Below are 21,696 nucleotides of genomic sequence, written 5' to 3' on the forward strand. Positions count from 1 at the left end.
TGGTGATTCTGACTGCACTGGATATGTTCTAGTCAAAGAACAAGATTATAGAGGAGATCGTTTTTTACAGCTGTCCTACTTGGTAGCGTATCTCACACCATATGAACCGTTTAAGTGTGCCATCTAGAACCGTCTGCTTTGACTCAAATCTGATCAACCAGCAGGCTGCAATATTCTATTCCAGCACCTACTGGAGTTTCTCACTGCTTGAGCGTGAGGCAAAAAGCAGCAGCACAGCTTAACAGTTTTCTGTGCTGTGGGGGCGCAAAGCTTAGAGTTTCCTAATCGTGATAGTTTGGCAAAGCTCGGATTCAACAAATAAAATGATAGAACATGAGAAGTGTGTTTGTAGACTTGATCTCCTTAAGTCTTAAGCATTTGAGAAGACATACCATACATACAAAAGTGTCCTTTTTTTTTCTTTTCTAGTTCACCTTTCAAAGACATTAAACTCGAAGCTAGAGTGGGTTTAAGACACTGTGAAGTATTTACGACAAGTAGTTGTCAGGTTTTAATTTCTGAGGTGACAGTGTTAAACGGAAGTTTTGCTGTAAATTTGTCTTCAGCTGGTCAGGCACCATTCAGTTGCATAGTTTTGACTTGGAAGCGTGTGGGATGAATGTGTTAACTTTCAAGAGGTTGGCGATTGGATGGGATGCTGTTAGGTTAGTTTTGAGGAAGTTGAGCTGTTTAGAACATTTATGATGTTTCTGAGCTTCATATTATAGGGAAGAAAGTTTTACCATTTGGTTGTGTTTGATACGTCTTGTTCTTTTATGTTCATAGTTATGTCACTATCAGTCAGATCATAACAGTCATCTTGTGATCAGTCAGAAATGCTCTGAAAGCTTCTAATGTTGACTTAAGATACTCGATATAAGGCTTCCCAAAGGGTTCATAGTGTTAAACTGAAAAGACCTTTAAAAAAGCAAGCTAACAGTTTGCTCACTTTCATCTTTTAGGGGAATGTAAGCATTAAGAATCGGTTGGAGCTTTGGGGGTGGAAATTTGACACTTCAGGTTTTTTTCATTGTTCATAGCAGAACAGCAGGAGCAAAACTTCTGCGAAATAGTATTTTTGAGAAATATTTTTAATCAATCAGGATGCTTTTTCACATAATTTTTACTACAATTAAAATTTTCAACTAATTTTACAAGTGAAATTTAAGCGCTGTGTTTCCATAATTTCAAACAGCGTTATCAACACGCTGTCTGTTAAAAGTTGCATGTTTTTTGAACATCTCAAATGTAGTACTGTGTAGTATTGTTTTAGAAGTTAGGAGATAGTTGTTAGGGTCTAACGACTTTGAAGGAGTACTTTATTATTGATCTACTGTATCTTTCTGTCAGCTGTGACTAGAGAGGATAATGATAAGTAAACTTCTCTCCAGAATTATTTGTTTTACATAGCAATGAAATTAGAGTGTCAAAAGGCAAGAAACTATGAAAGCAAAGAAATGCTGAAAGACATTGGCTAATATACTATCTCTGCACAGAGATATTTGAGCATGTGAGAATCCTTCTTTTTTGGAGATATGTTGTGTTTGCTGGAATCCTACATCCATCAATTTGCTGTGTTTGCTGTGTTTTCCCTTGTGAATAATAAGATGAGGTAAATTCCTGAATGAGTCAGTCTGTTCACACATTATGCTCTTTAAGTCATATTCAAGAAGTTAATATTATGCCTTAGTTAAATGTATAGGTGGAAATATAAAATTAATTATAAATTGTTATAAATCATTAAGGAAAGGAGTCTCTCTTTGCAACAATGGGGCTAAGCAGAGGAAAGCTATTTTGCAGTGTTTTGGATGGTGATAACATTTTAAAAAAATCTTTACCTTCTCTTCCAGGAAAGAAGATTTAAATCATGTGTATCTTATTTGTCTATTTTATTCTAGGACTGAATGTTTTTATGCCTCTCAGAGGATCCTAAAATGTTGTATTATTAATTAAGAATGACTGTGTTGATTTTGAGTTTTGTATGGCTGTTACTGTGAAAGCAGGACACTGCAGTTTTCAGCTAAAACAATGCACATATACACCACAGTTTTTTCTTAATCCATTTTTCTGTATGCTTGCAGTGAAAATGCTCAGAATATGTCTTGTCCTGTAACTGTGGTACATGGTAGACGTTTTCACCATGCGCATGCGCAGACAACAGTAGTGAAAACAGCAGCCCAAAGGTAAGGCTACATTTGCTTCTCCAGATCTTCACATTGAAAAAGGTGTTCTAAAGAACCATAGGTAATTACAGGCTGCATTTTTGATCATGAGCTTTGATCTTAATTACTAAAGTTTCATGAAGCTTATCATTTAGGACTTATTTTTAGATAATCTTAGAATTTATGATTTTAAAGCACACTGACACACATTCAGCAGGAGAGCACCTGCTAATGTAAATACGTTTAGAAAATACTTTTGATGTGGACAGACATAGAATGCAGTAAAAATTCACATAACTGACAGCATGATTGTCAAATACTAATTCACAGAACTCTGGTCTGTATAACATCTATCTAAAGATTAAGTTTTAGATCTGATGATCATATGTAGTCTGTAAATACAGCGCAAAGCATATAGTCTGGGACATTTTATAGAACTGAGATTTTGCATTTATGTAAATAGTTGTTAGAATAGATGACTGGAACCTAGGGAATCTTCCTCGGCTATGCTGAATTAAACATCATTGTTTTGAGAACTTAAAACTGCATCAGACTTCTATAAATTGCAGTCTTGTTTTTATTTTTTTTTTACAGACTTTTACACTCAACATGCATCACAAACATATGAGCTGCTCATTGCTTTAAGAAGTTTTCTTTCAAAGTTTGTCCATTCAGAGCTCTTTTTATCTGTGAATTTTATAGTTTTCCATCAGCCCACATGATTTTGTAGCCTCCTCCTTCTGTCTGCTTTTTCCTGCTCTTTATAGTGTAGATTTTTTGGGGTGATGGGATTACACATAGACATCATCCTCTTTTTTATCCTACTTCCCTCACTTTCATGTGCCATCCTCAGGAACAGAGCTCATACACTAATGTGAATGATGTGATCCACATATGCATTAGGGTAATCTGGCGTTGAAGAAACAGACTGAAAAATGGTTTTTGCAGTCCTGTCCCTGAGGAACTACACCGCTGTTGCCTGCTTCTATTTCAAACTGTACTGTCATCTGTAAATGGAAAATAGCATGGATGTTTCCTTCCCATTAGTAATAGCAGAGAACTTTTTTCTTTTTCCTGTCACTGAAATGCAGGGATGACTAAGGGGGTTTGACAGACTTTCCCACAAATTAAACTGAAAGACAAGGTTTATGTTATCTGCGTGGTTTCGGCTGAACCACATGTGCTGTTTTCTTCTTACATGCAGTCCTTTTTAGAATATTTATTTCCAGTCTTTCATTGAGGAAAGCATGGGCCATCTCTAAGCATTCAGGCCTTTCATGGGGTTTTTTTGTAATTCTAAGGGATAAAATCTTGATCTGCAGTGATAATTAAAATTATCTGAAGTAGGCAAAATCATGTGCGGTTGCTCCTTCTTGGATCTCTGAACATGGACTGTACTAATGTCAATGTACTTGATTAAGCTTTGTTGTAAGATACTTCTTTGAAACAGCCAGTCAACATGGATTAGTCTCATGTAGTTAAGTGCCGTAGGCTTCTTCAGCACACAAGAGAGTCTGCTCCAGAGATTCTTAGTCTTGAGAGGATCTTAGACTTCCCTGCTTTCCGTTCTCACCTATGGGACGTGCTTCTTCATAAGTCTACAGTGTGATGTGGAAATAAAAAGTAGCAACTTCATATGGGTGACACAGAAAGAAAGCTAATGAGTAATAGGCAACCTGAATGTTACATGAAGTAATTTAACAATGTTTCTAAATACGTTTTCTTTTAGGGTTATTATTGTATTTCATTTGCATTAAAGACAGACTATTAACTCTTATGCTAAGACTACTTAGTTTCAAAGGCAGGAAATAGTCATAACAATTTCCAGCAGTGTTTTGTTACTGAAGGATTTCGGAACCAGCATGATCTAATTGACTGGGGGTGAGATTTGCAGAGGAACTGTGCAAAGGATGTATAATTCCAGTATCTTTTTCCAGTTGACTCAACTGACTGCTTTGTAGAAACTTCTAAATCTGTTTCCGAGTTAGAGGATTGGAAATTAATAGAAAATGGCCTCATGTCATACTATTATTTTTTTAATTAAAAAAGAAGGAGGATCTCAATGCTGCTTGATATGGAAAATGGAGGTTTGTGAATTGGAAGAAAGTAGTTGTTTGAAAAAAATAACTAGAACAAGGCTATTTAAAGGTGTTCTTGACACGTAATTCCAGTGCATATAAAGTGAGTAGGTTTTTTGGTGATAAATTTTTAGTTGTTTGGGAATTTTTTCATATCTTTTTTTGCTACTTTTTACTGACATTTGACAGTAGTGGGCGATGGCGTCTCCTCAGAAAGGAGTATATGCAGAAAATGTGGGTGGCAAACCAAGAAAAGAATTCTAGGTATATATATTAAGACAAAGAAGAGCTGGGAGCATGGAAACTTGAGTTCTGAAATGTTGGAGGGGGGGTCCTATACTAAAATACAAGCAAAACAAATTTGTGTTCTTTTACATTGCTTGCATTTGTAGAATTATTTTACGGTATGGTGATCAGTAAGAACATGGGGAAAATTATTCTAACTAATCCAACAGATTGTTCTTAAATCTGTAGTGGATTATTGAAAGGATAACAAAAAATAATGATTAAATTAGTTCTGAGCAGATTGAATCTCTGACACTGATGTAACAGATTCTGTTATTTAGACTGGGTTCTTTGAGTGGGGATGGTGTGACGTGGAGCAAGCTAATTACAACCCTGTGTTGTAATTGCTGTCAAGTTGAATTTGGAGCTTGTGATTTGTACTGTATTTCTGATCTCTTTCTCAACTTTTTTGCACATGCGTATTAATTTAAATTCTAGCTGATTATCTGTTGCACTTATATCTAAAATACAAATTTTTAGTACAACAAAATTGGGCATTTCAAGTTTGTTGTGATAAGTATTACTGATGTTTGTTCTAGTGAAATCTGGGGATGAAATTAAAATTTGTTCACTTTCGATACTTTCAGATATAGCTTAGCCTGTGTTGTAGTTGGTTCAAACTGTTTTTTGCTTCATTAAGTGAATGCGTAGTTCTGTCTAATACTATTGATTGGCTTGGCATTGGAATAGCCTGTATGTCCAGCATGTCTAACAAATGTTATGTGTGAGCTGGATGAAGCAATTTGTAGCAACACTACTTGTTATAACTCCTAGATATGTCCAGAATTCTTATTTCTTAATCTTTCTGAGAGGTAAAAATGAGAATTCTTCTTAATGCATTTTATTAATACAGGATTTTAAACCAAGCAAGTGAGGCATCTAATGTAACGACAAGGTGTACAGTATCAGGCTTCTGGAAATTTTTTTTCCTGCCTTTAAATTTCCTTAGTATTAAAATTTAGATTTCTTAATAATATAACTCTTTACAACACCTGTAAACAGTTAATTCAAGTTACGTATTAACTGTGCCAAGGATACAAAGATACTGGATATGGCTTCATATGGACGTGATCTGGATTTGGCTAGATTTATAAACTCAGATGTGACCTGCACTCAAAGAGTGTTAATTGTTCATAAAGGCTGGCTCCAGTTGGAAGCAATTTTTTCCCACTTTCATGGAGCATTGACTGATTGCCCTCACCCCAGTCTAAGTTGCATTCAGTTACATTCAGTTTTGAATTCCTCTTACATTTTCCCCAGAACCACTCTGTAGGATTATCAGAATTACCTTCTTAGCTGGTGTACTTTCAATCCTCCTGTTCCTCTGGGTAACAGTTAGAGGGAGTTTGCTCTATTCTTTTAAGGGTTTTGTTTGTGAAAAGGAAAGGAGAATGAGTTTCTATTACTCTGTAATATTTTTACTCTGTTTATTACATTGACAGGAAACTGAATTCTGTTTTAGAACAGTGTTAGTATAATGCATATGACAGAATTTTGTTAGGCTTTTGATATTTGGGAGGAACAGATACGTAGATTAAAAGCTTACGGCATTCCATATTGCAAATTTTGAAAAGGGAGGGGAGATAAGGATACTTGTTTTCAGGTTGTCTCGCTACAGTGCTTAGTTAGATGTGTTTTTATATCAGTCTTTTTATACAAAGGCACCAGCTACATTCATTGATGTTAAAGGAGACACTTCTGAAACTAGTGGCCCTAATCCTTAAATTTTTTTGAGGATTATTTTTAGCCAAAACCTCAGCAAGAGACTGGTTGCTTCTGTTTAACCTGCTATATCCAGTAGCTGTTTGTAGGTGGTCTACTAAATATTTAAGAAGTGCTTTCTGATTTTTTTTCCCCTCAACTTAATCAATTAGATATTTTTTGAATAGTTAGAAACAAGTTGTTTTGTAAAATTGGTTTAGCTTCTTTTCGATGGTAATCAGGGATTGGAAATTTGATCTTAATTCTTATATTAGGATTCTGTCGTGTCATATTGTACATTGCAACAAATGAAATGAGATGACCAAGTTGAATTCAGAGTAAATCAGATTTCACACATTGGAAAAAGAGGCAAGACAATGTCATATTTAGATCACAGATTTTGCTGTCTGTGAATTAACATTTGTTTGTGCATTTATAATGTTACAAAAATGCCATGAAGCATGACAGTGCTTATTTGAAAACTAGTCCATTGAGAGCAAGAGTCAATGAAAGAGTTATATTTTATATTTAATAACTTTTGAATTTAATGATGTGCAAATGTGGGGCTTTGCATCTTATGTTTTTTTTTCTTTTTTCATATTTTAAGCAATCTGGACCGAAAGGAAAGGTAAGCTTTACTGTTGATGAAGTGAGCATGGCAATGAGCATTAAGAAAATTAATGGAATGAATGCTTTGTCAGTGCTAGTTAAAGAATATTCAATCCAGGTAATCATACCTCTACATGTGTGAGGGGAGTTGGTTGGTTTTGTTGTGGTTGGTGGTTCACTTACTCCTTTTACCAAAAAAGGACCTGTACATCCATCTCTAAATAATGCCATGTTAATGTGAACTTTGGGTACGTTTCCACTGGAAATTTATCTATTTGTAGACCTAAGGTGAAATTAGATAAATTTTACCTTTCTCTGGAGTTTAAGAATTCACTGCTAATTCTTTTTGTAGAGCAGAAAACTTTGTGTAATATAATTAGTTCTGAAGCATATCTTAGTAGGGAGTTAACAGCTTTCACTCTGTCATCTCAGCTTGGTTTGAATAGCATTAATGTTTTTTATTGCATTGCTGTATACATTCTGTTCATGAAGTGTATATGTTAAAACAATTAACAGAAAACGTATGGCAAAACCAGGGAGACTGTAAAGCACATTCCTCACTTGTTTAGCATCTGTTTTACTGCTGTTAATATTTTGTGAGCAATATGAAATACCATAGATTTGGTTTTCTTTCTATATAGCTTAAATTTGTATGTTAGTCTAAGTTATTTGTTGATAATAATGGATTTCTTGAGTTTTTGTAAATATCCTGTCTATAGAGATGTTTTTTGGCTGTATACACATGATATCAGGATGACTTATTTAAACTGTGTGTGTATACATAACTGAGAAATCTAATGTAGACCTGTTCTTTCTGAATTCTTTATTGTCTACATTTATTTCAAATACAGTAGTAAAATCAAGCCATTTTGTTTTACTGCTTTTTGTTATTTCTTAGAAGAAATATCAAAGACATACCTGTTAGTTTTGGCTCTCTAAGAAAGGATTTGATCATTCTCTTGCTGCCTGGGCTTTGAGTGAGGTGATTAATGTTTTTAATTTGGCACTGTATGTCATGGGAAGACCAGGGTTGAGTTGCATGCTGATCATCTTAATTTCCCCCTGGGGACACCTGCTGCTTCATAATCCAGTAGTACTGGGTATGTTCTTTTTTTCCTTCCCTGCCTTTTGTTGCTGTCCTAGCAGGGAAAGATTGTTTAGGCAGGAGGTGCTAAATTTAGTTTTAGTCGTTACTGTCATGATAAATGCAGCTGCAGCTCCTGGCTTTTGGGGCCAAATGGGGCTACTGTCTTGCCTACTGAAAATCCGACTCCCTGTGGTGCTCCTTCTCACTTTCAGCCTTTGACTTTTGTACTTTGCTTTTCCTGTAAGATGTGCTGAAGGTAAATCTCACCTCAGCAGCTTGGTGCTTCCTCTTGTTACATGCTTTAGTCTGTTTGTTTGTAATGATGTAGAAATCAACAGCCTGCTGGCGGTGGTTTGCCACCAGATAGGGCTATACAGAGGCAAGGTGGGGAAAGGCTGAATAAGGCAGGCTCTCCCAAGAGCCAGGCTTTGCATTAAATACAGCTCATGTGAAGCCTGCAGCTCAGCCTGCACCTAGGAGCTGGTGCAGCATTGCACATACATGGTATTTTTTATGTGACTCATACCAGATTGTGAGTAGTTTTGAGAACTCTGGTCTAATATAGCACTGTATTCTAAATTCCCAGATCCAAATCTTTCTTTCAGTTTCTGGCATAGACAAAAATGTTCCCTGTCCTGCTGACCCTCCCCCCTTCTGTTTCACTATGAAAATTGCACTGTGGCTGTAGGGTTTTGCAGAGGTCTTGTCTACCAACCCAAGGTGGAGAGAGTAAGGTCCAATGCCATCAGGAAATAAATAAGGCAGTAACCTTGAATATGTGCTGAGAAAACTAAATCAGTGACATCATTCTGTCAGGACAAACCGTGTTTAGTTGACAATGCTATACTATTTGGCTGTGTCAAAAGTTCAGGACTCTCCAAAGGCCAAACTACCTCAGTATTTTTGTCATGTCTGTTGCAGGAAGAGCCTGATCTTGGTCTTGTAGTTAACATTTTGCTTTTTGATCCTTTGCTACTTCTTGAGATTGCTTTTATTAAATACTGGCCTACCTCCCTTGAATTTAAAAGGTGTTACTGCTTTTAATGGATGAGATAAATGAGATCCCTAGAGTGGTTTACGCTCAGAGTATGGAGCCTTGTTCTTCAAGCAAAATCTAAATCTCATAAGAAATATTTTTAGAAAACCTAGCAGGCAAAAAAAAGAAAAATTTTTAATATTTGCTAGGATGGCAGCAACAGCAGTCAATATAATTTCTTGGGTTTTCTATTAGACACAGTATATAGATAGTCTTGCATCCTGATCTGCTTAGCTGTTTCATCCCTCATTTATTCCTTTTGAAATGGGAGGCTGTTAGTTTAAGTTGGGATTTAACAGCAAGAAGCATTTGTTTTGAAGTGCTTTGTGGTTTTTATTCTCTTGTAAGAATTTTGTTCCTTTCCAACTAGCCCTTTTAAAGATAGGTGTCATGTTCGATTTCAAAAAAAACACCCTATAGTCTCCCTTCTGTTTCTGCACTCACACACAAAAAGCTCAGTCTGCCAGGTACTTTACTTGGGGAAGTATCACTGGAGCGGCAGCGGTTCAAATGGCAGCAAACATCATGCTGAGAGAAGGGGCTTCGCCTGCAAAAATTCTGTGGAGGTGGGCTCTGCCTTTTTGTTGAGTGTGGTTTTTTCTGGAAAGGAAATGAATAGGATGTGCTTTGAGTCACTGCCTTCTCATGGCAGGGCTGTTACTGTCTTTAGGACAGTATTTTTTTCAGATAAAATCTGCAGTTAAGTAGTGTTTAAAACTGCCTTCACTTTTGTTTCTAACTCAGAGCAGCTTCAAACCTGACCAAGAATTGCTAAGCAAGTAAAACTATGTTGGGAAGCCTCAGCTGACATGGAGCTGGATTTCATAACTTAGGTTTAGATGTTACTGGTTCATTGTGAGCATACAAATGGAAGCCTTGTATTGTGAGAGAAGAAAGATACTTATTTTACGCTGGCCTTTGTGTATTCTTGCAACTGTTTGGCTATTCAATAAGTTTCAAACACAGATAAGGGTAAATAATGCTACTGTATTCTGATTTATTGTCAAAAATTATCAATATATGATTACTTTATCTTAAAATGATAAATATCTGTTGCATGTTAAAAATGCAATAGAAATTTTACTATTTTTTGAAGAAAAATCATAGCTTACCAATGTCAGAGACCTTGAGTTGTCAAGAAATTTCAAGGTTTGAAAGAAATTTTAGTATTCTAAATCTGCTGTATTGTTTTCATTGCTTTCCGTTAAATCTCAGATAGCTTCAGTATTGTTTCTTTTAAATATTAGTTAGATATTTTATAATTAAAATATTTTGCAGAAAATAGTTTTTCTTATGGCTTATGTTCAAAACAAAACTTACTGTTATGAAATACTACTGAAAGATAATTATAACATGTCAGACAACAGCTCACTCATCCTTACTGCAAAGTTAATGTTTTTCAAATCTCCTATAATGATGTTACAAGGTTTTTTCTACCCTTTGATAGTAATGGCTTCCCATTATGTAATGATTAGATTGAGATCTGCCTTGTATTTTCACCAATTCTGCCATTTAGGTAATTCCTTGTGATTTGGATTTTTAAAGAAAATGTTCTAAAAAATCGTACACTTAATTTATGAACAAATATGCCAGTTGAGTTCCTGATTTTGGTTCAGTTTTTGTGTGTGCAGGCATTAAAAAAACTTTTAAGGAGAGCAGCATTGTTTCAGAAACATATTTGATGCAATCAGTAACAACTGCTTAATCTGTCATCTGTGATGTGCTTGTGGGCACTTATGGTAAAGTAGTGTGGCATCTCTATGTTCTGTGTTGCAATCCAGCCACTGCTTGTTTCTCAGTCATCCTTTCTGCTTGAATGTTCCTTCATGCTGCAGCCCCTCAACACAATAAACTATGTTTGTGTTCAGTCGTGGGCTGATACATTTAGAGGGCCAGATTTGGTAAGACATATCTCAAAGGGCAGTGTAGATTAATCTTATTCCAAAAATGGGAAAACCCTGAGGTATGTTACCTAGAAATGCAGAAAATTCAAAGATTTTTTAGTTTGATGCATTAGGAAATGCTGTTCTGAAAGCAATAAAAACTTGTGTCTCGTGTTGAAGGTTACTTCAGCCCTAGCCAAATTTTTGTCAGGTGGGTCCTCAAAATTTAGCTGTTAGTTTGAAATGTTACTGCCTACAGCTGTTTTGTTTGACCTCTTTCCGTTCTTGAATGTTCTTGTAATCAGAGGTAGCAATGTGGGATGTGTGTGACCCATTTGCAGCCCCGTGCACTGGCTTTACTTGCCAATAAAACCAGTTTCTGCTGAAGCTTTTGGCAGGGCCTGCTGTGTTTCAGGTGTGTGCCATCTTCTGTTTCACCAGGAACAGTAAGTTACAGCTTCAGAGCAGAGGAAGACAGCTGAGAAAGATACCACAGAGAGTAACTGAGATGCAGTTAGCTTCAGGAATCTTAATTTGGTAGCAGCATGGTTTGACGCGCTGTGTGTAAACTAAATATATCTTCAGGAGACTGAAAACAAATCTTACTGTAATGATTTATATTACATTACTTTGCACAAAAATATGTGATATGAATATTATGCAAATTATACCAACAAAACTCTTGTTATCCACTAATTTGTCTATATCATTGTATTTTAAAACCAAAACCTAAGAACTATCTCTTTCCTCTGTTTTGCATCTCCTCTTCCTGGTTATTAAGTTGTGGAACTTGTGGAATCTACTTTAATATTAAAATAATAGCTGTTTCTATTTTTGTATTTATAAGTATCTATATTCTACTTTATGAATAAGGAAGAGATGCAGGCTTCAGTCTTTGAAGACTTGGGTCTGAAACTGAGAGACTCCTGGACCATTGATTACTGTCAGAGGGGATTTAGATCAGAAACACTTCTAAGACCTTTACTATAGCTGTTCCTAGCATTCTGGTAATATATTTTTTTTAAGTGTACAAATAGCATGTAATAGGAGAAGTTATATATTTGTAGCTTTCAGGTTTAATTTCTTCATGTATGATTGCAGCTAAATTGTAATGGCCTCTGTCAAAAGAAAAACTGTATATCTGATTTATTTTCCAGAAAAGAATACCCCCCTCAGCTTCAGAAAATAGAAGGAGATCACATTAGGTTACCACGGTCTCAAGGAGTGGGTAAGTTATGTAAGTTATGTTTAGAGTTTTCATGCCTTTTAAGCTGAATAGTTTTTTGAATACCTGCTTTGGGCTTTGTGTGTTGCCAAACTTTGTGTAACCTTTAGTTTATCTATTTATATCCTTCTGTCATGCTATTCTAGATTTATGCAAGTTTGTGCACGAAGGGAGGATTTTACCCTTTCTAACAGATTCTGCGATCTGTTCAGTCATGTTATAATTAATTTTAAATTAGGCTTCAGGTATTTTAAAAATTTAGAATTCTAGAACTTTTGGAGTTGTAACAGATCTCTGGAGATGATTTAGCATGAGCCCAAGTCCCCAGATTGTTCTTAAATTATTGAGGAGGAATTTCTGTAGTACTGTTAGTTTATGCAAAATATAACATGGTAAATAGCACATGATATGAAGTGTATTTAGGCACTGAGGTAGTGAGTAGAAGAGCCAGAATCAGCACTGCCCTGTATCTCAGCTGAAAGATGCTCGTATGTTGTTGGTTAGGGGCAATTGATGGAGATGCGAGAGAGAAAATACAGTTTGCTTTGAGGTGTGGAAATTATGAACTTGAAAAAGAAAAATCATTGTGTGGAGCTTTGTCAGTATGGATACAGATAGAGTCCGCTTCTTAGCCTTCTACACTGGCCTGCTATTCTGCTGTGCCTTTTTAAGTTAATATTAAGTAGAACTTTATCAATTCCCCACAAAAGTAAATTAACTTAGGGAAGAAAAACACTTATTGTTGGTTGTTTTTTAAGAACAAGTCATTCTTTAGTTTTGAGATGTCTTCTCATAGTACAGTGTTTCTGAGACTGTCAGCATGTGTGTTGAAAAACTGTACATATCTGCTAAAAAATACAGACTTAAAGTTCCAATATGGAGACTGCAATTAAACTAGGGAGTGTAAATAGCATTTTAACGTTAAACTGAATTAAGGAACTTTTTTGCAACATTCTCACATCTTAAAAGAAAATCTCACTTTGTACATTGTTAGTTGGAGTAGATTATGGATTTCATTGTTCCTATACTCTGCTAGTATTTAAATTAATGCCCTAATGTAAAACAGAGTATGGCAGTATAGTTCACTGTACTGCTGAGTCTTGTGTTGAAGGAATAAATCTTTTTTACACGGAACATTTCCAATTATTCTAAATGCATTCTCCAGCAGTCCTTTAGTGAAAATTACCATCAGCATGGTCTAGCAGAGCTCCTCCCACTTTCAGTAGTGGACACTCCCTTCTTGTTGTTGTGAAGTTAGTGTAGTTTTTTCGAGTCCAAAGTCCCTTCCAAAGATATTAAGCTACAAATTACCCCTGAGGGGCACTGAAATTAATAAAACAACTTTTCAAAGTTACTTTGGAGAGTTTTTTCTTATTTGTACAACAAATCATAAGACACTTGAAGCAGTGTACTTTATTGAAGGGTTTAAAAAGGTGTTTATGTTTAGTTCAGGATAGTGTCTATGAAGAACTAATTTGATCATAATTTTAACAGCTTATGTGTAGACATTTATTAACGTTTTTGCATTTTTCCCTTCTAGGCAGTGTAATGGAAAACACAGAAGAGTCAGAATCAGAATCAGAATCTGAAATAAAGAGAAAAGTGCAACAGAAACGTCACTGCAATTCATATCAATCTGACTTGACTCTTTCGGCTACAAAGAAATGCTTAACCCAATTAAAGGTGAGTTAGATTTTAAAGATGTATAAACTTCTGTTTAACTTTCAAAGTTGATGCATATTTTCAAAACAGACATTTGGTTGTATAAAATAAGTCAATGTCCTAAAAATCCTCAAGAGTTGAAAGAATGATTTACATAATTAAATTCTTAAAAAATTACAATGATGAAATATTTCAGTGTTAGTATCGATAAGAGCTATGAAATATTTATCTTCTGGTTTGAGCAAACAGGTACTGCACTGGAAAGCAAAAGAACCTGTGTTTAAATAGGTTATCTATCGATCTAAATGATCAATAAACCAGAAAATGGTAGTTATGGTTTTTGCTGTCTGTGAAATAGAAGAACAATGTTTTACTCTTTGACAGATTTTTTCTTTTTTTAATGTGTCATGGTTTTCTATACTCATTATGAGCTATTACAAAGGTCCTAGTGCTGCTTATTAAGTTGCTCTCTTTCTCTGTGAAACTAGCACAGGTATCTAAATGACATTCTCTGATCTAGATGCAGCCAAGCAGGTTGCTTTATCTGGAACTGTTCTGTAACAAGCAATAACACCCCAAACCTTGTATCTGTCATTATTATCGATCAGCTTGTGTTTCCTCTTATATATTAGAAAGTGAGACAGACTGTATTTCTTTATTAGGATGAAATGCTTGGTACTACTCTTCCGCATTTCCATTATATATTTAGCTAATTAATGATGTTACTTGGAGATTTTAATTGCTGAGGTTTTGATCTTCAGATGATTTCAATATAGATATGAACTATAAAAGCAAAGTAATCAAATAACAAAGCAGTTAAAAACCAAACAATATGCATGACAGTTCTGTGGGTTTTGCTTTAATCGTTACATTGATAACTTTGTTTATGTTTGTTTAAATAGTTAAATACTTGCTATTGATGTCCTGTCAGGTAAGGGACAAAAGCAGAAAACAGTCTTTTGAAGTCGCTGAAGAAAACAATTTAAAAATAAATGGAATCTTGTCACGCTGTCTTGATAAAACAATTTTCAGTCTGAAGATCTAACCAATGTAATCTGTTGATATACAGAATTTCTTCCTTTAAAATTTACCTTCATCATTTGTGGCTGGATTGTGATCTGTGTAGGCTGTTTACAGAAACTCCTAGCTCTAACTAGAAGACTGTATACAGGTAGAAGCAAGACATGCTTTCAGCATATTTTGCTGTATTACAAAGCCATGGTGCTGACTTCAAGAACTATTTCCTGCGTTGTTTACACGTGGAAGGTGAGGGCTGGAGCTGCCTGTGGAAGCATCAGCAGCTTGGTGTCCCCGAGCCAGATAACCTGTAGCTGACCACATTGCTAATCCAGGCTGTTCTCTATCTCCCTGATAAAAAAAGCAGCGAACTCAATTATATTTTTCCAGGGGCACAATTTCATTTCCAAAGCCATCAGACAGATTGCACTTGTAAATAGTATTTAATAATTACATCTGGTACTTTTTCCCATGTCTTAGAAATCTGTAAATTTGAGGACACCCAACAGTCAAGAAGGAAAACCGGTTACTTTTTCTCAGACACAAGAACTGAGTGTCTGTAGTAAAACTGTCAAGCAGTGAGCTTAAAATAGGTGGAACCCTCATATTTTTTGACACAATGTATTATGAGATTTCAAAAAGGGATTGATAAGAGTTGTGAGGCTATATCATCATTAAACAGGTTGATTTAAAGTCAACTGTTTCTTCAGAAAATGTCTAAATTGGTAATTATTCCATCAAGTAAGGAAAATATGTCTTTACTCTATTTTCAGTCCAGACTCTATTTCTTTATTCTCTTTCTGCCAATCATCTACCACTGGTGACTACTGAAAGGGCAGCACAGGCCCAGATTTACTGCAGTCCCATAGGACAGTTATGATTCTATAAGAGTATATAGTTTGTGTACACGCTTTCTGGATGTAGAATGCATCCCGCTGCAACTGATTTCACTAGAACAACTCTGGGCTTTATTTTCTTTTCTAAATGGGTTAAGAATTTTATCCTATATGACAGTAAAAGTATTCAACACAATGATTTCGGGTGTTGGTTGTGGGAGTTTTTTGTGCCAGAAGAGTTATAGATGTAACCAACTGCTTGTCAGGCAAAATGCAAATGGTTTTCATCTTACTAGACTGTAACAGGTTAACTTTCCAGTTGTTGAAAGTGTATATATTTTTTAAAGGAAGGAGAACTTCCTTCTTCCTATATGCTTATAAAAAAAGCTTTGGTAGTTTCTGTTGAATATTTTAATATTTGATTGAAATTCTTGGATGTGATTAGCAGTATCTTTGTAAAAACTACATCTTGTAACTGAACGCTGAGCCATAATGCTGGTTTTCATGTCACTTGCTACCTTATCACACCACTCAAGATTTTGACTTGACTTGACTTGACTTCTGTAAAGCTTTTGACACGGTCCCCCATAACATCTTTTTCTTTAAACTGGAGAGATATGGATTTGATGAGTGGACGGTATGGTGGATAAGAAACTGGTTGGATGGTCATATTCAAAGAGTAGTGGCCAATGGCTCAAAGTCCAGATAGAGATCCATGACGAGTGGTGTCCCTCAGGGGTCCATACTGGGACCGGTGCTGTTTAATATCTTTATCACTGATATTGACAGCGAGATTGAGTGCATCTTCAGAAAGTGTACAGATGACACCAAGCTGAGTCAGTCCAGTGTATGCACTTAGGATGCATAATGAAGTGGGACCTAGTATATATTAGAGAAACAAAACACATCTGTCTTTGCAGGAGTAGAATATATTTTGTCTTGTAGCCCCTGCTTGCCTCCTGAAAATCTGGGGAACTCATTTTTCTCAAGTCTTGTCTTACTCTCAGAGATGCTGGACTCCAGAACAATGTGTTTTCTTTCCCTTTTCCTTTCCATATTATTTTTCCGAGTTATTTTTCTGCATGCTCTGCCAGGCTCTTAGAAGATGTCTTGGGAGGGCAAATGAACTTGATGACCTAGGAGGCTGCTTGTACTCCTCTTTAGCATTGCTCTGTGAACCCATAGGCTACTTGATTTTTGTCCAGTTAAACTATCCTTACAGAACCGATGTAACTGGACATTCTTCCTGATGGATATATAGCTCTGAACAGTGTCCAACATTTTATGTATGGAAAGAAAAAAGCAAAAAGGAAAATCTGAATTGTCCAACATTAATCCCATTTTTAAAATTGCCACAAATGATGTTTCTTCCTCTTAGAACATTTCTCATTTTCTTAAATGAAAGAAATCAAAACTGTGTTTTAATGTTTGCTTTCCCTGCTTATTGCAATTGTTAATACAGTATTGTCAATCTTCATTCTAAACAAATTAAATGCAAGGTTTGGAAACAGTATCTTTGTACTTATACAGTTACTGATTTTGTGTGTGTCCCCCCTCTAGCTTTTGGAACAAATTGATTATTCTACTGATTGCCCAAATTGCGGTCGGGCAAATGAAAATCAGACCAAATGCCGACATTGTGAAAATGCTTCTCTAAAGGATTTGCAAAGAGTCTCCAGACAAACTGTGGCATTAAGCGAATCTGTGGGACCTTTATCACGTTCTTCACTACATCAGAATTCAACAGGGCAAAAATCTTCAGGTACAGGGTTCAATACAAAGAAGTTTTATAGTTCTGCTGTTGGGAAAGGTCCAACGGATATTCTACTGAATAATGAAGTTGTAGGACATTCTATGTTACGACAAAATGGAAAAGTTGGTTTTATAACTGGGACAAAAAATCCTAAACTTACAGGAAACTTAAGACAGAGGAGTACAAGACCATCTGAACTAAATGATCCAAGTAAGTACCTTTTTATGAGTGCAGCTATAAACCGGAAACCCAAAATATTGTATAATGGAAGAACTGTCCTTGCAGATTTACATTATTGGTTTTGCATGAAGTTTTTTGTTGGTTTATTCTTGGGGAAGAGGGACAAATGTTTTTATAATTTCCTTTTAATATATTGAGGTTGTATCCAAGAAAGATTAACATTGAAGAAAACAAAAATTATTTCATGAATCATTTGGTTTTTTGTTTTTAAAAGATTTAACTTCATAATTTTAAAAAAGCAGTCTTAGCAGAATTACATCATTCATTCTCCCAAAGAGAAAAACAGTCTTTGATTTTTATTTTGTATTTTTTATTTTGTATCCTTCCCTCTTGAACTACACATTTGAACACTATCTAGGTTTTTCCATTTATTTAAATTTCATCATTTGTAAAATGTTAATTTTTATACTTTTTCAGCCTAAATTAAAATAAATTTATAAGCAGGAAGGAACTAGAATTTGGAAGATTATGTTTCTAGTTCCATGTTTACTTTACTAGACACATCTTACTGATTTGAAAAATTTAAGTCATCGTTTGCCTTGTCAATGTTTTGTAAGTTGTGTTATTCACTGTCAGTTCTTGATTGAACCAAGAAATGTATGACTTCACTTCTGTGTCTAGGGGCGGATTAATGATACCAATTTTTTGTGTAGTTAGTTATGAGAAATAAAAAACTGAGGGGGAGCATGCCTGCAAGCAGATTCCAAGTAAACATTAATAAAAGCAGAATATAATGATAAATGTGGACTTTTTTGGCTCTGCAGGACAACTACATAAACTACTTTTAAGCTATTGCTTGAAAAGAAATTTCTGTTACAGAAAAACATAGTGGTTGAGAATTTAATATTTTCTGTTTAGTTGTTTTGTCTAGTGATGATGATGAGGAGGAGGATAGTGGCAGCACTAGGAGAATGGAAAGCATTTCACCTCGTCCTGCAGATTCAGCCCGCTCCTCCCCGGCTCCTTCTACAGGAAAGGTGGAAGCAGCATTAAAGGAGAACAGTTGTGGAATAGAACAGAGAATAGGTAGTATAACAACAGATACAGAAATTGCAGTCACACTACCAAGAAAAGCAAGAATGAAAGATCAGGTACTATTTAATGCTTCATTTAAAGAAAACAAAAATCAATTCATAAATGGAAAATGTAAAGGCTTGTCTTGCTTTGTCGGAACTTGACTCTATTTGGTTGCTTTTCTTATTTAGCAGCTCATTGGATAGCATCTCTGCTTACATAAGAAACCTAATGTGTCCATTATATTTTTATGAGCATTCATAATGATTTAACATAGATATTTCTGCATTGAATGTATAATTTTGAGATTGGTCAGGATATCTCTATGAAACTGCTTAGTTTGCAGAAGAATGTGAGTACCGTTTGGTAAGACCGGGCACGGAAAGTTAAATGTGAAAAGAGACGCTGGTGCAGTAGTGGCCCTTTAAACTTAAGATGCCTTGACAACTGTCCCAATTAATAGCACTTAATTTGAGAAATTTCATGGTAGAGCTTTTGTTTTGTAATTGAGTACCACTGCAAAAATTGGATGAACAAAGAAAAAAATGCACCATGAACGATCTGTTAAGTGCTGTCAAAGGGGACAGCTTTCACGGTATGTTAAGAAGTTAACCACCCCAATTATGAGCCATTAAGAATAAATTCCCTGTGGCAACTGGGCTTGAGGTAATAGTGCTGATTAAAACCATTCTTGGGTCACTTAGCCAGTTTCGCTATTGTGAGTTTGGTTCAACAAGAGTATCTGATCAAAATGCCCACTGGCAGTCTCAAATCCTTTGTGTTTCCTGAGTTAGAACAGGAAATGATGCCAAAAGCTTGATGCTATCTTGAGATTCAGAAGGCAACATTCTAGTGATGTAATTGATCAGATGATTGATGTTTATAATGTGCTTAGTCACCACTGTCGATATAAAGCTGCAAACCTCTAGCCTCAATAAAGCTGTGAGGTTAAAAGCTTGGGTGATAAATAGTTCTGAATTACGGCGTTATGGGCTGGAGTAATTGAAAGCATTCCATTGTGAAGGCACTGTTGTGTAAGACTTCTGAAACTTTCCCAAATGTTTTCCTTTGCATATCCATACATTCCTGTTCACTAGTCTTTAAGAACCAGTTGTAATATTGGCGATCAGCTTCAAATTTTAGACAAACGTAGAAGAGAGTTTGCTTTTGAAAATAAGGGAAACAGATTTTTTTTTTATTCTTTTTTTGTTAAATTTAATACAAACTTTGCATAGTTCAAGTAAATTACTAAAAATTGCAGATATTGCAGTGTTTCTTGTCAGTTATGGTAGAAAAAGCTTTGTACATTTGTTTTTCTCTCAAAATATTCATTAATTCTTTACTAAAGAGGGTACTTGAACATAGCACCACTATAATGTTAACCGTTCTACTGTTTGTCTGTGAATTGAGTTTTAAGCTTTTAATAATACTTAGCTAGTAGAGCAGACAAAAATGAAAGGCTGTCTTCAACAGGAATCATAGGAAAATATTTTAATTAAAGCAACTTAGAATCTCTCCCTTTTCCACTGCATTTAAATGAATTTTGTATTATGGCCAAGATGGGTTAGTGAGAAGGGACTTTGAAATAATTGTCGAGATTTAGACTTACTAGAAATATTTAATCTCTTAAAATGTTTTTCTAGGAGTTTAGTTGTATTTTGTAACTGAAAAGAATGTTTATTAATGGACAGCTTTATTAAACAATAGGAATACCAAAGAAAAGGCTAGTGTACTGAAAATCCTTCAAAGTAGAGGAATATGAGCAATACAACAAATGACTATATTAACCTGACTGCTATCAGCCAACTTTCTCTCATCTCAATAGGTTTTCCTAAGTAGGTTCTGTTGGTAAACAGGAGACTTCATTGCGATTACAGCTTCCGTCAGCAACTAGAGACTTTCTTGAACCAGAGCCAAACTCCACGTGTCCTTTTTTCAGTGTTTGGTCTTATGACCCTGAAATCTGTCTTAACCCATCTTAATGGTTCTGTAGAGCTGCTTTAAGGCATTTTGGTTTGGCTTATATATTTATATTTCTTGAAGATTTTATTCCTTCTAATGTGGTAATGCGCTGTGCTTCAGCAATAACTCAGTGTTTTCAGTTAACAAAGCTTAGACTAATGAAAACTGAAAGAAAAACAAACCCACCAACATTGTGGTGCTTTTACAGCAGTAGTGGGTTTTATAAATAAACAAATAAAATACATTAAAAAGTAACCTTATTTTACCAGGCTGCAGAGTGTTCCAAAATGATGAAAATAGAATTGGTTTCAGCAATTTTAGAAGCATTATTTATTAATTGGGAATGTTAACAAAATGTCTGCAAGTGTCTGCTTATGATTTTTCTTGAATTTAGCAACATTAACTTCTTCAAGTGTTGCAGAAAGCTCTTTAGGAAATTTCTGCCTTTCGGTATATGGTTGAGGTGGATGCTGTAATAAGTAATTCTGTTGACCAACAGAACAGTAGCTGTAAATTTAATCACGAGTTTTCAACAAGCTTGCTTTAGCAATAAATATTAGTGAGACATTCTGAAACCTTGAAAATTACTTTTCAGTTTGGGAACATTGTGTCTAACACTCCGATAAAACGTCGTAAAGTTGTTTCTCAAGAAATTGTCACTGAAGCTGTACCTTTAAATTACCAAAATTCCTGTGAAAGTGTGATTCTGAACTGTCGAAGTATACGAATAGGAACGCTACGAAGAATGGTAGTGGAGCCTGTGATTGTAAGTAAATTTATTTGACAAATCTCCTTTCAATTTTTGTTGGACATCATTATTTTCATACTTGAACAGTGTAATATTTTGCCTTTGTCTATATAAAAGTAAGTCTGTAGATTCAGATGCTGTAATGCTCAAAGAATCCCAGTGTCCTGTTATGTACTTATGCATACGATCCAGTTCTGGTATTTAATAGAAATATCTTGCCTGCAAACCCCTTGAAAACCCTGTTTACTTGATTGAGGGAGGGGGTATGGCATGCAGTTGTTAAGAAAATTGAAAATAATATCTGCCAAAAAATGAATGTTTATAGGTGGGAGGAAGAAACATCTGCAGGTGAATATCTTCTTTCTGTACAACAGTATTTTTTTGTTAACCTTATAAGT

General features: G+C 35.3%; 1 protein-coding gene across 4 annotated transcripts in view; it reads left to right on the forward strand.

Moving 5' to 3' along the window:
• Positions 1-21,696, forward strand: part of SENP6 (SUMO specific peptidase 6) — an 80,705-nt gene that overhangs the window by 31,327 nt on the left and 27,682 nt on the right. The window contains exons 5-11 of one of the 4 annotated variants that reach the window (XM_054062214.1): positions 2,082-2,183; positions 6,834-6,854; positions 11,999-12,078; positions 13,607-13,749; positions 17,142-17,544; positions 18,433-18,665; positions 21,146-21,316. In XM_054062214.1, the coding sequence (XP_053918189.1) occupies positions 2,082-2,183; positions 6,834-6,854; positions 11,999-12,078; positions 13,607-13,749; positions 17,142-17,544; positions 18,433-18,665; positions 21,146-21,316 (1,153 nt within the window). The remainder of the gene's footprint in view (positions 1-2,081; positions 2,184-6,833; positions 6,855-11,998; positions 12,079-13,606; positions 13,750-17,141; positions 17,545-18,432; positions 18,666-21,145; positions 21,317-21,696) is intronic. The other 3 variants (XM_054062215.1, XM_054062216.1, XM_054062217.1) reach the window with 3 other exon arrangements.

This window comes from Cuculus canorus, chromosome 3 (assembly GCF_017976375.1).
Source record: "Cuculus canorus isolate bCucCan1 chromosome 3, bCucCan1.pri, whole genome shotgun sequence".
Taxonomy (NCBI): Eukaryota; Metazoa; Chordata; class Aves; order Cuculiformes; family Cuculidae; genus Cuculus; species Cuculus canorus.